The sequence below is a fragment of the Meleagris gallopavo genome, chromosome Z (assembly GCF_905368555.1).
Source record: "Meleagris gallopavo chromosome Z, MGAL_WU_HG_1.1, whole genome shotgun sequence".
Taxonomy (NCBI): Eukaryota; Metazoa; Chordata; class Aves; order Galliformes; family Phasianidae; genus Meleagris; species Meleagris gallopavo.
The window spans coordinates 48,962,555-48,976,358 of record NC_139435.1 but is presented as its reverse complement, the minus strand read 5'-3'; the positions used below and the strand labels follow the sequence as shown (position 1 = coordinate 48,976,358).

The 13,804-nt window shown below is 35.7% G+C and overlaps 1 protein-coding gene across 1 annotated transcript in view; it reads right to left on the bottom strand.

Moving 5' to 3' along the window:
- ADGRV1 (adhesion G protein-coupled receptor V1) overlaps positions 1-13,804 on the bottom strand; it is a 250,291-nt gene that overhangs the window by 161,495 nt on the left and 74,992 nt on the right. Inside the window, exons 43-56 of the mRNA XM_085214084.1 lie at positions 13,606-13,744; positions 13,006-13,147; positions 11,486-11,748; positions 10,340-10,515; positions 9,628-9,752; positions 8,388-8,554; positions 8,154-8,297; positions 7,832-7,939; positions 7,103-7,355; positions 6,295-6,417; positions 5,860-6,082; positions 5,208-5,412; positions 3,341-3,487; positions 247-502 (exon numbers count right to left, since the gene is read on the bottom strand). Of these exons, the coding sequence (XP_085070210.1) occupies positions 247-502; positions 3,341-3,487; positions 5,208-5,412; positions 5,860-6,082; positions 6,295-6,417; positions 7,103-7,355; positions 7,832-7,939; positions 8,154-8,297; positions 8,388-8,554; positions 9,628-9,752; positions 10,340-10,515; positions 11,486-11,748; positions 13,006-13,147; positions 13,606-13,744 (2,471 nt within the window). The remainder of the gene's footprint in view (positions 1-246; positions 503-3,340; positions 3,488-5,207; positions 5,413-5,859; positions 6,083-6,294; positions 6,418-7,102; positions 7,356-7,831; positions 7,940-8,153; positions 8,298-8,387; positions 8,555-9,627; positions 9,753-10,339; positions 10,516-11,485; positions 11,749-13,005; positions 13,148-13,605; positions 13,745-13,804) is intronic.

Sequence of the window (13,804 nt, the reverse complement as noted above, 5' to 3'; positions counted from 1 at the left end):
ACAGGAAGCCAAGATTTTGATAGGTTAGCCCCTACAAAACGACAAGATAATGTTGATATGCACAATGTGACACACAACATGCAGTGAAATTGCATAGTTAGGTATTCTTAAAGATATTTCTACTACATAATTTGTGTATAAAAATACTGCTCTTTAAGAAAACCACATAACCAGTGTTATCTTAAAAAACAGTTACCTTAAAAAAATACATATATGTTTTACAACAATCAAGAGAAATAGACCTACCTTCTGGCTCTGTGACTTTAACAAAGAGAGAGTTTGTATGCCAGCCAATCACACCATGTGGGGAATCACTAGGTAAAATGGTAAGTATTGCCCTTGATTTTTTGGGATCAATGATAGCTCCTCTCGTAGTATCTTGAACACCCACAGTGGTAACATGAGTGAGGGTGATAGTCACAGTCTCTGAAAGCTCTGCAGCACTGTCTGCAAGAATTGTCAGCGTGATCATGGACAGTGCCTGACCTTCTGAAAATGTAATCTAAAATGTTTTAGAGGGAGGGAAAAGAAAAAAGACAAACATCTTCTCAGTGCTGCCATACTATTTCATTCTGCCTAACTATCAATAAAAGCATACAAAATATGAGATCTAGAAGAAATAGCCAACAAAAAAGTCATTTTAAGAAAAAGGCACTGTGGTAAAACAGTTTGAAACCTAAGTTCCAAAGCTAGAAGTGAATTCTCAGTTAGAAGCATAATAATCAAAGACTAACCACAAAGATGAGAATGAGTTTGGTATAATCAAGCTTACTACAACTATCTTAATTAGTGAAGCTGCGCCTCAAGACGAGGCAAAACATGTCAGTCATTTGAAAGTGATCATACATGTTCATTATCACAGAGTTGCAAAAAGGCAGAGGTTAGAAAGGAGATCAACTAGTCCAAACTTCCCTGCTTAGAGCAGGTTCAACTAAAGCAGGTTACACGGTCTATGTCCAGCCTGGCTTTGAATATATCTGAGGACTGACTACACAAATTCTCCTGGAAACTTGAGCAGTGTTTCTCCAGCCATACAATAATGGTGTCTTTCCTTAAGATTCGTAGAATCATACAATAATAGAATATCTTGAGGGAATCATGGGAGTCATCAAATTCAAATACTGATGCCAAATTTCATGTGCTCAAATGGCATTTTTTGTATTGTATCTATTGCAGGCACAACATAAAAGTATTTCTCTGTCTTCTTTACTCCTCTCCCAGATACTTATAGATGATGATAAGGTCCTCCTTGAGCTTCTTCCCATATATCTAAGATGCTCCAATCTCTTAATCACATTTAGGGGCCTTCCTTAGACTTTCTGATTCTCTTGCCTAGAGAACCCAGAGCTGTATTCAGCAATATACATGTTTCTCACCAGTGCTGACTAAAAGAGCAGAATTATCTCCTTTGACCTCCTGGCAATGCTATGCCTAAAGCATACTATTGCAGAAGCACATGTAGCTGGCTCACATTTAACTTGTGCTTCATTACATGCTTTTCAAATGATGCAAAATTAACTTTCTTCACTGAGACTTTGATGCTTTCTCAAACATTACGAAGAGAGGAAGAATCAGTTAACTGCTGATAACTCAGCATTCTTCCTTCAATAATGTGCCAGGTCCGGCTGGGGTGGAGCTCTCTTTCCTCACAGAAGTTGATTGAGTGTTGTACTTTGCATTTGTGGCTAGAAAGTGCCAACAGATCAATTTTTCAGTTATTGGTGAACAGCGCTTGCACAACATTAAGGCTGTCTTTCCAACTGATTACCTCAAAGGCCCATAGGAGTAGGCAAGAGGCTGAGTGTTTTGGGCTTACATGGCAAGTTGCTGGCAGTGGGGCCTTCAGGAAGCCTCTGTCAGCAGAGCCCAGCAGTGCTCTATGTCAGAGCAGAGTGGCTTCACCTTCTCCAACAGGGACCCACCGCTACCAGAGCTGAGCCGTGAGCTACACCGGGTGTGCTTTAAAAAAGCAGATATAAGGGTGGGAAATGCTGCTTTGCAACAGCATCTAAGAGAGAGAAGTGAGAAATTAGAGATAAACTTTACGTATTAAACTGCCTTTATCTCAGTCAACAAATTTTTCTGACTTTTATTCTATGCCTATCTTGTTGAGAAGGGCAGGGTAAGAGAACAACTGAGTGGTGGGCCTGGCAGACAGCCAAGGTCAACCCAAGACCTATAGTTATATCAAAAGTATGATGAATGTGTAATATGTACCAGCTTCATTACTAATTGAAAGGATGCCAAGACAGCAGTTTTGTTAATCAACGTTTCATTCTGTCCTCTATTTAAAATGACTGACGAATGCTTTTTTCTTTTTATTTTCAAATTCAAAAGGCCAGCCACTTGACCTGGTCTTTCTCAGAAGCAAAGACATATATACATTTAAGTATACATGTATCCTAAGTGTTTATAGGATACAGAAACAAGCTACACCTATAGTGTAGATTGAACAGAACTTTACAGTGAATTATGTTACACTTATACTTTCATTTCTGTTTCTTTCTATCTGCAAAAGTCTGCAGGAAAGCCATGAAGCATCCTCTTTTGATTCATTCCAATCTAGAATGTTCAGGGAATATTTAAATCATTTATTTATTTATTTATTTTGGCACTGTTTGTTTCTCCATCTTGATTTTTCTCGAAATCTTTTTATCATACCTCATACACCGCATTTCAGACCCATGATTTCTAGAAGTAAAGCTTCTTTCTAAAATCTTTTGGCCCTTCTTCCCATAGCTGTGACTTATATAAGGAGCTCCACAAACTCACAGATCTCAGGGTTTTGTGTCTTTAATAGATGGCCCCTAGGTGGAGGCATTTGACCTAAGGAACCATACATCCATGAGTTCTAAAGCATACAAAGCTCCAGCCAGCAGAAAACATTCAATTTTAATATGGTTGGAAATCTGAACAGTTTTAGAAATAAGCTAAACTGGGACTTCTGATATTCTCCTAGGCCATTGAAGTTCTCAAGTGCATTGGTATCACCAGGAGTAAGAACAAACACTCCTAGATTCCTACCTATGCAATAATTTCGCAGAGTAGCTATATCTCACAACAGGAAGAATGGAAAACGGGAACAGGATACTACAGATAAACATTTCTACTGCCTGGAAAGAATTGCAATTTTTCTGGCTCTAAAAAGTCATGTTCTAGTATTATTATGTGACAGACAAAAACGAGAACCGGTAACATCACAGGCATGGACCAGGAAGCCAAAATTAACAGAACAAGGCAGTCTTACAAGTACTGCAAGTACTACTTCTTTACTATTGGTCCATACCAATTTTCTGAGGTAATACAGTTAGTGCTTCCTTAATATCAGTGATGTACATACCATTCCTGAAGCTGGAAATACATCACTTATGCTCCCATTGGCTATCCATTCTACTGTAACTCGTCCATATGTTCCTACTAAACGTTCAACATTCAAAGTGATTAAACTGTCCTGTTCCATTTCTTCAACCTGCTTAAATAAAGAATTCTGGGAAACACAAAATAGCAAAAACACAAAGTTATTTTCTTCTAAAGAAAAGTTTATTTAGACATCTTAGTATTCAAAGAGGGCAATGACATCAAGTATCAGTAAACTTGTCTATCATTAAGTAAATAAATATTTATTACTTGATTAAACTTATATGACCTATCAAGGTAGATTTCACAGATATTAGAATTTAAAATATCAGGCCACTTTAAAATGTCAAGAAAAAAGACAAGTCAATTTATTTTCATAGTACAGTATTTTATGTAACAAAACATAGTTTTGTTACTATGAGGTAACAAAACAAGTGGAAATATAAAAGAGATTTATACTTAGTGCAATTGTTTTTGTGTTATTTGTCCACCTCACACAAGTTCAGATGCAGAGCTACACTTCGGTGATAACTCTTCTCTCTTTCATATCTTCAGTATGTGTTTAGTATATCCCTTCTGGTTGTCCTCTACAGCTGTTTGCTGATTTAAGAACTAACCTCTCCAAATATTCCCTTTCACCTAACATTTTCTCCAAAAAATTCATTTTGTTCTGGTAGACTGATTCACCTTATTACATAACCCAATTAACGTATATTTCAGGGAAAAAGGCTAAGAAACAGAGTTTCTTTTTTTTTCTTGGCTCAAAGCTCTCTTTGTGAGGCCTTTTTGGTGATAAGACTCTAACTGACAACTGTAAATTATCTAAGGTGATGAGCAGTGGGTGTCACCAGGCCACAACACTTCTGCTCATGAAGATAAGCAGAAGTGGGAGAAGCAAACTTTTTTGGGCGTGCGGCTTGAAGGAGCTGACTACTGCAAAAGGCAGTAAAGCTTGTGCATGGCAATGAAGGTACGCTCCCTGCTGGCTTATCTGTTTGGCCAGGTGTGTCACACTAACAGAGAAAAAAGAAGAAGGAAAAAAACACCTGAGAAGTGAGGGGATAAAACACTGCCTGCTAAACTAAGAAACTGTGGGAAGAGCTCCCAAAGAAAAGAAACCTTTGAGGAGGAATCCCGTAAGAGAAAAAGAAAACCTCTATGAAAGAACTCCCCCGGGGCCTGCTTGCTGTGAAGCTTCCTGGCTTTCTCCCATCCCCTGCGGTGACTGGATGAGTTCGTGAGATCAACAAAAAACTAGAAGCAGCACTGAAAACCTCAGTGGTGACTTCCTCTCTCTCGATTTCTACAAAGACTCCTTGCTTCTATTTTCTCTTTCTTTTTTATCGTCTTCCCTTCTCCATCTCCCTGAGCAACTAGAATTTGTAATAAAGTGGTTGAGCAAACATTTGACCCATTGTGTCTTAATCTCCCCATCAGATATACACATATAAGAGAACCTCCTCTCCCTTCTATAATTGAAGTGAGACAAAGGCTCTTCAGGTTTGTCTACTGAATTAACTTGCATAATAAATAAGCAGCAACTGGATACCACCAAATACAACATCTAAAAATTGGATTTTTAATTTGTTGCAAAACCAAATTGATAAACTAGCATGTTAATCTAATGTAAGGGGATTAAAAAAATCTCAGAATAGGGACTGTGAAACTTATGTCCTATCACCCAGTGTTCTACATAATGATATAGTAATGCTAAATAGATGTTACAAAGAACATTACTAGACGACAATAGAAAAAAAAAATCTAGAAAAACATTCAAAATTTTAAAGTTCCAGTATGTTTGTGTTCAATTATTCAGAAATTATATATATGACTTATCTTAGAATTTTTACCTGAGCAAATGCTATGACTCCATAGGCATTGTCATTCGAAGGAATAATAATGTTAACAAAACCATGAGAACCAATCTCTGCACCTCCTTTAGGATTTTTCAGCCACACTCTGAAGCATTCTTCCTCTTCTGGGATAATATCATCAAGGATATTGACAGCTATCACAACTTCCATGTCCCCAGGATCAAATATCAATTCACCTGAACTGGCACAAAAACACGTGCATATAACAATTATAAATTTAGGATAGCTGATTAGTGATCTCTAAAAGCACTGCTGTGAATTTACTGAGCATTTCTGAGATGCAATTATTGTTTACATTGCTCTGGAAGTAATTTGGGTTAAAAGGGTATTTTCTTTAAGAAAATAACAATAGATCATAAAGTAACCAAAAATAATTATGAATGCAATTTCATTTATCTTAAGTAGAAGCTTCAAAAGAAAAAAGTCATGACTGGAAATCTTTCTTGTGTTTTAGATGTGAGGCTGACCTCAGATTATCTTAAACAGTGAAAAATTCTCTTTAGTGTTAATAAAATTAGCTCATCACACATAGAAACTTATAACACTCTGTACTGTAACCAGAACAATACCAGGGAAAAAGAAATACAGGTGCTGTGAGACAAGTTATATAAAACAAAAAAAAACTTACCTGGGTATAAAATCCGACTGGTTGGAAACAGTGGTCAGTTCATAAATCTGGGAGTTGGATTCTATAGACAAAACAATCAAGCTTTTGCTGGAGTTTGAAGAATTTGCAGTAACTGATGTGATATGATCTGCATACGGGGCCTCTAGCATTATAGAGAACGAGTTTGCTTCTGAGTTCCAAGAATACAGTGCTGTTATATCCTTACCTGCTAGCAGAATATGAACTACATGGAGCAAAGAAGATAAAAAAAATAATTCATTTTTAGTGTTACATATATTTAAAATGTTTTAATATCAGAGATGTTCTTTGTAGACCACTGTTTATGCTAACTTTTATGCTCTGATAAATAAATACCACAAAAAAAGAGTGTACCTATTTCTACAGTTCCAGCATTATAAACTAGAATTTGCAGAAATATTTTCATTAAAGTCTTACCTAAACCTGAAGGGGGCATGAAGACATGGATGTTTCTGACATCATGCACTGGAAGAGACTGAAAGTGTCTAAAAGTAGACTGCCCTGTCTCCCAGATAAAAATTTCAGAAAAATTTCCAGATTCTACAAAGAATCAAAATAACAAAGATCACATTGTTTGCCACCTTTTAGTCAAGTCACACACTAGTGTCCCTTCAAAAGTCACTGTTTGGTAGCTTTAATTATGAAGCGAGACAGATTATTTTTTCCTTTTTATTTGGCGCATAACTCCATATTATCAGTGATGCCCGTGTGATAATTTATCCACTCACATCATTTAAAGGCTTTAGTGCAAGCAATGACATGTATGAACACTAAAGTTGAAATGTGACAACTGCCAATTGCAAAGAAAAATGTGAACTGCAACATACACCCAAGTATCTTCAGGGACAAAATGCCACCTAAAATACTACACGCATAATAAAAGACGTATTTTCTTTGCTGACCAATTATCTCTGCAGAACAAAAAGCTCAGCAAAGCTTAGAATGAGTGTGATCAGCAGGTAGTTGAGTAGTTATTATCCCCAGTGCTGTTGAGAAAACATTTGTTTTGTAAGTATTTGAAAACAAACACAGTGCTTTTATTTTCAGAGAAAAAAGCAGAGATTACTTCGATAAAATATTTATTAGGGTTAAATTCTTACTGAGGATTGTCACCCCCTCCAGTAATAATTCAATCCCTACCTAATGCCCTTTACCACAAATGCCTTTGCTATTGAACAAACTCTCATATACTCCGTAAACTCTTTTGTTGTTTTCTGCTGAATACCTTTTGCAGTAATTAAATAGATATCAGATCCAGAAATCCAGGACTCCATATGTTTTACTTCTTTTTCTGGTACTTCATGAAGCCTCCTAAACTCATTATTCAACCACTGGTACAAGAGCATGTTTTGGCTGGTATTTGATAAAGAAACTAACATATACATAGAGCCTCCCCTAGGAAACAAGTTTATGTTCAGAACTCCATGAAGAGGAAGTTGATGATGCAGAAGAAACATGTTTTTATTCCACTGGAAAATCTGTGGAAATATGAAAATTTTTTCTTTATATATTCTTGATTAGCATTGAAAGAAAAGAAAGTAAATGACACACCAAAAAAATTGCAAAGATTTACTGTGAACTAAATTCCTAGTTTCTTAGGTGGACCATATATTAAGACAAATCCACTGGTAAGTAACTGCTAACTATCTTACTGCAAGCAGCTGAGCCTGCTCCCTGGAAAACAGGTTTATGTTCATAACATATTTTTGTCCTTTATATGCTAAATTTTAAAAACGAAATAATGCTAGCAATAAAAGCAAACCAGATGTAAATTATCTGCTCATGATGAATATGCATACGCACAAACAAGCCTAAGAACAAACTTATCAATTTATAATAGGATCAGAAGTAAGTTCTTTGAAATATATGCTTATAGATTTACTATTATTCTTTCATTTCTCCAACAAAACAAACTACCACATCAGAGCCAGAGAAAACTGAAAAACATCCAAACCTGGATGGAACTGGAACCAGTTATATGGCTCACAATAATCAAATAGTCTTCCTTCTCCACAGTAAAATGTTTCACATGTCTGGTATCCAGAACAGATAGAGTTTGCATCTGTGAAGGAAATTTGACAAGAGTGATTGTTTATTTGTATATGTATATATAAATATACTTATTAAAGTCATCTAGTAATCTAGTATTTCAGAAATCCCAAAATATTACAGCACATGGAATGCTTTTTTTTTTTTTTTTTTTTTTTTTACATTACATGGCTGGACTGGACAACCTTCTCAAAAATTTTATAATTTTATAAGTAAAATAGATTTACCCATAACAATCTGCGTCCAGGCATGAATGTATAAACACTGTTGTCAGAAGCTCCCTGTCCAGTTCCTCCATGGCTAATCACAAGGTAGGAAGAACCACCAATTTTGTAAGACATGCAGCTTTTAGGATTCCACATAGTGAAATTCTGTGAGAGGAACAAAAAAAACATCATACTATAAATTTATTCCTTATTAACTAGCATCAAACACCAAAGTGTTTGGAAACAAACATTTACCTCAACGGGAACAAATACTCCTTTCCACTGGTAAACAGTAGAAAACATGGCTGGAGGCACATGCAACAGAACACCATACAAAATTTCTCCTGAGGTAAAGAAACACCAACCAGACACTGACTCTTCCACAAAACTTTGCAAAATGGACAGAACGTTGATTCCATCCCCTGCAACATAGTAAAAGAAAACACTGTTTACTATTAGCTGACACTTGTCTGATCCCATGTCTCCTGCCAAAACCAGTATTAAGTGTCTTAGTGTTCATCTTAAGTGTATGTAAATGCATAGAAACAGAATAATGCTGAGGATATAATTAGAGTTAAGCAGTAAAATTATTTTTCACTTATTACAACCATATAGTAGAGGTCCATAGGAAATGTAAGTCTAACAATGATTTGGCATGCTGCAAGCAGTGAAAAAAATAACAAAGAAACTATAGGATGTTCATATTTTGTTCTCACCTTCCTTCTCAGTATCCAGGCAGTCATGCCGCTAAGGTTCTTAAATTGCTAAAGCTGTTCGACTGACTTACAGCAAAAAAGCACTGTGTTATTGAAACTATATTTCAGGAGCTAAATTCCCAGTCCTACACAGAGGTTAGACCCATTGCTGAAAACAACAGGATATTGATCCATGTTCAAAATCATCATCAAAATCATCATCAAAATCATTTTTAGTACTTGTTTCAGTGTGGATCAGGAATATACACATCAGTTATGGAATAAAGAATGATTAGCACAGAAATAGGAATGGCAGAGATGAAAGGATAACTTCCTTCAGTGCAAGTGCAAATTTGAACGAGCTTAAAGCGGTCATTAAATGATAGCCTCCCACAAACGCATCGCGGTAGGCACACTGGAAGATAACACAGAAAAGCATGTCACAGCCTTTTTTCAAGATAATATTATGTTGGATGCGTGTAAAGCATGTCATTTATACTAAGTTAGAAAAATCAAGAGTTACAAGTAGTGAATAAAAATATAAACTTTTTTTTTTAAAGTGTGACAGCAGCGTTCATATTCTCAGCAGAAACTGTGGCAGAAGAGGCTGATGACAGGGTGACTTTTAAGTAGCTAAGCCATTTTATGTAATGAATTTTTACATAATCTAAGAACATATTCATTTAATCAAGCCTGAATGAATGAATTTACATTCCAAAGTTAGATTTCCTGTGTTTGGTTAGTTTCTTATTATCTCTAATTGACAAATTCAGCAGACATTCTCTATAAAGTAAACGTACTGATGCCAAATGCAGTGTTTGACTGCGTCTCCCACTCAATGCTCACAGATGTGTTGAGCCCATTAGTCCGTGAAACTTTTAAATAAGCTGTAGCGTTGGCTTCTTCAATGATAAGAAAATTTGTCCTAAATGTGAGAATCATAAAAAAAAAAAAATAAATTATTTCTTATACTATATTAGAAAATAAGATTTTTAAAGAACAATTCCAGCTGCAGAAATAAAAAGAAAGTATGTATGTTTCTTACCCTAATGCTTTGGCAAAATCATAGGCAATAAGCAAAATCTTTCACTAGTCTGAAACTGAACATACTATCTGCATGGTTTCAGCTGAGTAATTTTTTAAAATGTCATTCCATGTGGATCATTTGCTTCTGAAAAACATCATTCAGTAAAACTGTATTTTACACAGGCTAAAAAATGCATTGACTTGACATCTGGGACTCTTAACTTGGCTACTAGTAGTGTACTAGTGGAAGGTATAGGCAATAATTTAGTATTGATATATGAAAAAAAAATCTGATTATTAACAAGCCTTTTTAAGTATTTTCCTTTTGTTTAGCAGTAATACTATTTGACCTTTCAAAGTTACAAATGCCTTAAAATTCAGTTGCTGAATTTCTTTAACATGATTAATCAAAAATAAAATTGTAAAGAAATAGCATCTCTTGAATATAAGAAACTGTGTCATTTTTACTCAATCTGTTTACAGTACCTATTAGAAACTGGATAGATGCTGAAAAGCCCTAGAGGAGCCTGGTTCTGTAAAACAGTAATCATAGTTTCCACTCTTGTGCCTAATCTGGCTCCTCCAGTTGGATTGAACAGGGTGACAATAAAATGCTCATCCATTTCTGGTTCTTCATCTAGTATTGCAGAAATATGTAGTGTCTGACAACAAAAAACAAGCATACAATGTTACTGAGACATGACACAATTCTAATAGAAAATGAGACCTTTTATTTCTCTCATTGCAAGGCTCTGGATAACACACAAGAGAATAGCTGTTCATAAATCAGGACAGGTAAGTGAGGTAAGGATAGATTAGGCTGAGGTTTTAAAGTCATCCTTCTGGTGGCTTCTAATGGTATAACTCCACTTTTTTTTTCCTTTTCTCTCTTCAAATCCTGCAACACTCTGAAAATCAATTTTAAATTTTGATTCTTACTTCATATTTTTTTTTGTCCAGTTACTCCATAAATTTCTTGGTAGTTTACAGTCACCGTTCAGCTGTGAGTGTAACTTGGTTAAGATGGTTTTAATTTAGTTTAGTTGGAAACTAAGTTGTCTCTAGGGAAACAGGAAAATCCTGGTATTGGTGCTGGGAAAAGGAAGAAGAAAGGAAAAAATAAAGGGATATTTGAAGCATTTCTCTCCTCTCAATGCTTCTTTCTTTCCCCTTCAACACTGTGCAGAAGGCAAGATACACACAAATTAACAAAGAAAAAAATAGAGAAAGTTAGATATTTCACTTTAATTTGGGGCTCATCCTCCAGATTACCTGACCAAGTAAAAGCTACAGAGGCACACATATCTTTGTTATATAGAATAAAAAACTAGTAATGATGCACTTGGAAATAATACAGAATTTGCAGTGCTTTATATTCCTGTTTACTTTCACAATAAATCATATTTAGTGACTATTTTAAGAAGAAATATCTAAAGATGAACCCATTTAATTTTCATGCTCTTCCACATAAGAAAATGACAAGAAATTAGTATCAGCTCATGAATCAATGTGCTTTGTGAATGAAGGAAAAAAAAAAGAAGAAGAAAAAAAAGGCAAATAGATACTTTTTAAATCTTTCCAACAAACTCAAAAAAGTCTCCTTCATGATTTTAGTAATAAATAGCATATTACCTTCAATCTGACTCCCTCTTCCAACACAATGTATCCTTGAGAAGGAGTCAAATCCACTGATGGCTCTGAAGAATTAATTTCACTTACAAGATATTGAACAGTCACAGTACCAAATATTCCCTGAGGAGGTTCTCTAATAATATTCAATACTGCAACACTTTCCATCAAATGGATGGCTGTTTGCTCTCTCAAGAAGAAGTGATCACTGTTATTGAATGACAAAACTCCATGGCCATCATCATTGGCAAGTATAGTGATCGTAGCTTTCAAGAAATAAACAATGAAAATATTGTTTAATTAGCATAGGAAACTATAATCACAGATACATACTAACATAATACAGAATATAAACCCAAATCTTCCTTTACATGCATTTTCCGTTTAATGTACATATTATGCCTGTATGTCCATATGAACCTGAAGGAATAAGCAAGCATTTCACTTTCACTAGGAAGATGTCGATGCAGGAAGAATACAGCCTCTCTTAGAAAATGATTATAAAAATATAAAAAGGTCTCAGTTTAGAGAGGCATTTTCTTGCTTTTTGATACCTTATTTTACATAAAACATTTCCCAGATTTCATTTGAAAGTTCTTAAAAATTCACAGAATCACAGCTTGTCACACTACCTCCCTGGACAGCCTGTTCTAGTGCTCTGTTACCCTCACCACGAAGTTTTTTCTCGTATTTATGTGGAACTCCTATGTTCCAGCTTGCACCCATTGCCCCTTGTCCTATCATCGGATGTCAATGAGAAGAGCCTGGCTCCATCCTCCTGACACTCACCCTTTACATATTTATAAATATCAGTGAGTTCACCCCTCAGTCTCCTCCGAGCTAAAGAGACTCAGCTTCCTCAATCTTTCCTCATAAGGGAGATGCTCCATTCCCTCAATCATCTTTGTGACTCTGCTCTGGAATCTCTCAAGAAATTCCCTGTCCTTCTTGAACTGAGGGACACAGAACTGGACACAATATTCCAGATACGGTCTCACTGGGGCAGAGTAGAGGGGGAAGAGATCCTCTTTTGCCCTGCCAACCTCACCCGTTCTAATATATATAACCCAGGATGCCACTGGCCTTCTTGGCCATAAGGGCAAAGTGCTGGCCCCCTGGAGGAAAGGGGTTTTACAATGGGAGCTGACAGGGTTCGTTGACAATGGAGCCTGAATGCAACATGCCAGTGTTTGTGGGAGAGGAATGTGCTAGCAAAATCACACAATCTTGTGTCTTTGAGAAGGAGGAGAATAACATACATTTTAGATGGGCTGATGTGAGGTTGGTTACTATGGAAATACCTGAGTATGGTAAAGAGGGTATTAGGGCTTCTCCAACCCAAATGGTGGCCCAGCTGAGGTGCATTTACACTAATGCCTGCAAAATGGCTAATAAACAAGAGGAGCTGGAGGCCTCAAAAGGAGAAAATTCACTGTCGGGCAGTAGTGTTTTGTGAAAAGAAAAGAAATTAAAATGATTGCTGTAGAATTCCAAGGAATGAGAACATTAAAACTAAGTTTTACCTGTTGTGTTCTCCCCTAATTCCAGCCCCAGAGAAGGATTTGTTAAGATTAACTGGAACTTTTCATCACCTTCAGGAGTTTCATCGTCAAAAATCATGACATCAATAGACTTATTCCTTTCTCCATCAGCAAAAAAAAGAGTCTATCATTGAAACATAGAAACCATTGAATACTTACAGCATATAATACCACACATTATTTTTAAAGTATGGTAAACAGAATTCTATTAAACAGAAAAGGAGGCATTTGAAGACCCTTACTTTCTGTCCCTTATGAACTGATATAAAAAGGTAGAATTACATCACATTACAGAACTACGACAAACAAGAACAATTTGAAAGTTCAGTTGTAAAAATCTTATATGAAAAAGCTTTCATGTCTAAGCAAAATTAAATTTGAGATAGATGTTCAGAATTTTACATTGTGCTTATGCTGAAAAAAAAATATATTTACTGAAAATAGAGAATTTTATGGTATTTTGGTCAAAGCAATTGGAACAACTTGACATCTGTACTATTGATCATTCTGCAGAACTCAGTAAATATTATTTTAAGAAAGCTATAGGAATGAAAATTACTAGGTTTATAGTTTACTGCTTACTCTTGAGGTGACGTAAAAATCCAAACCCAACTGGGCCTCCAAATTTTGGACATAAAAAAATACAGACACATTGCCGTATGATCCTCTGTTTCGGTAAGCCATTATTGTGAGATTCCCATGAGATTCACTAACTTCAAAACTAAAATAAAAAGCAAGAAGAAGACTCATTATAACTATGTTCTTTTGAATTAGATTCTAA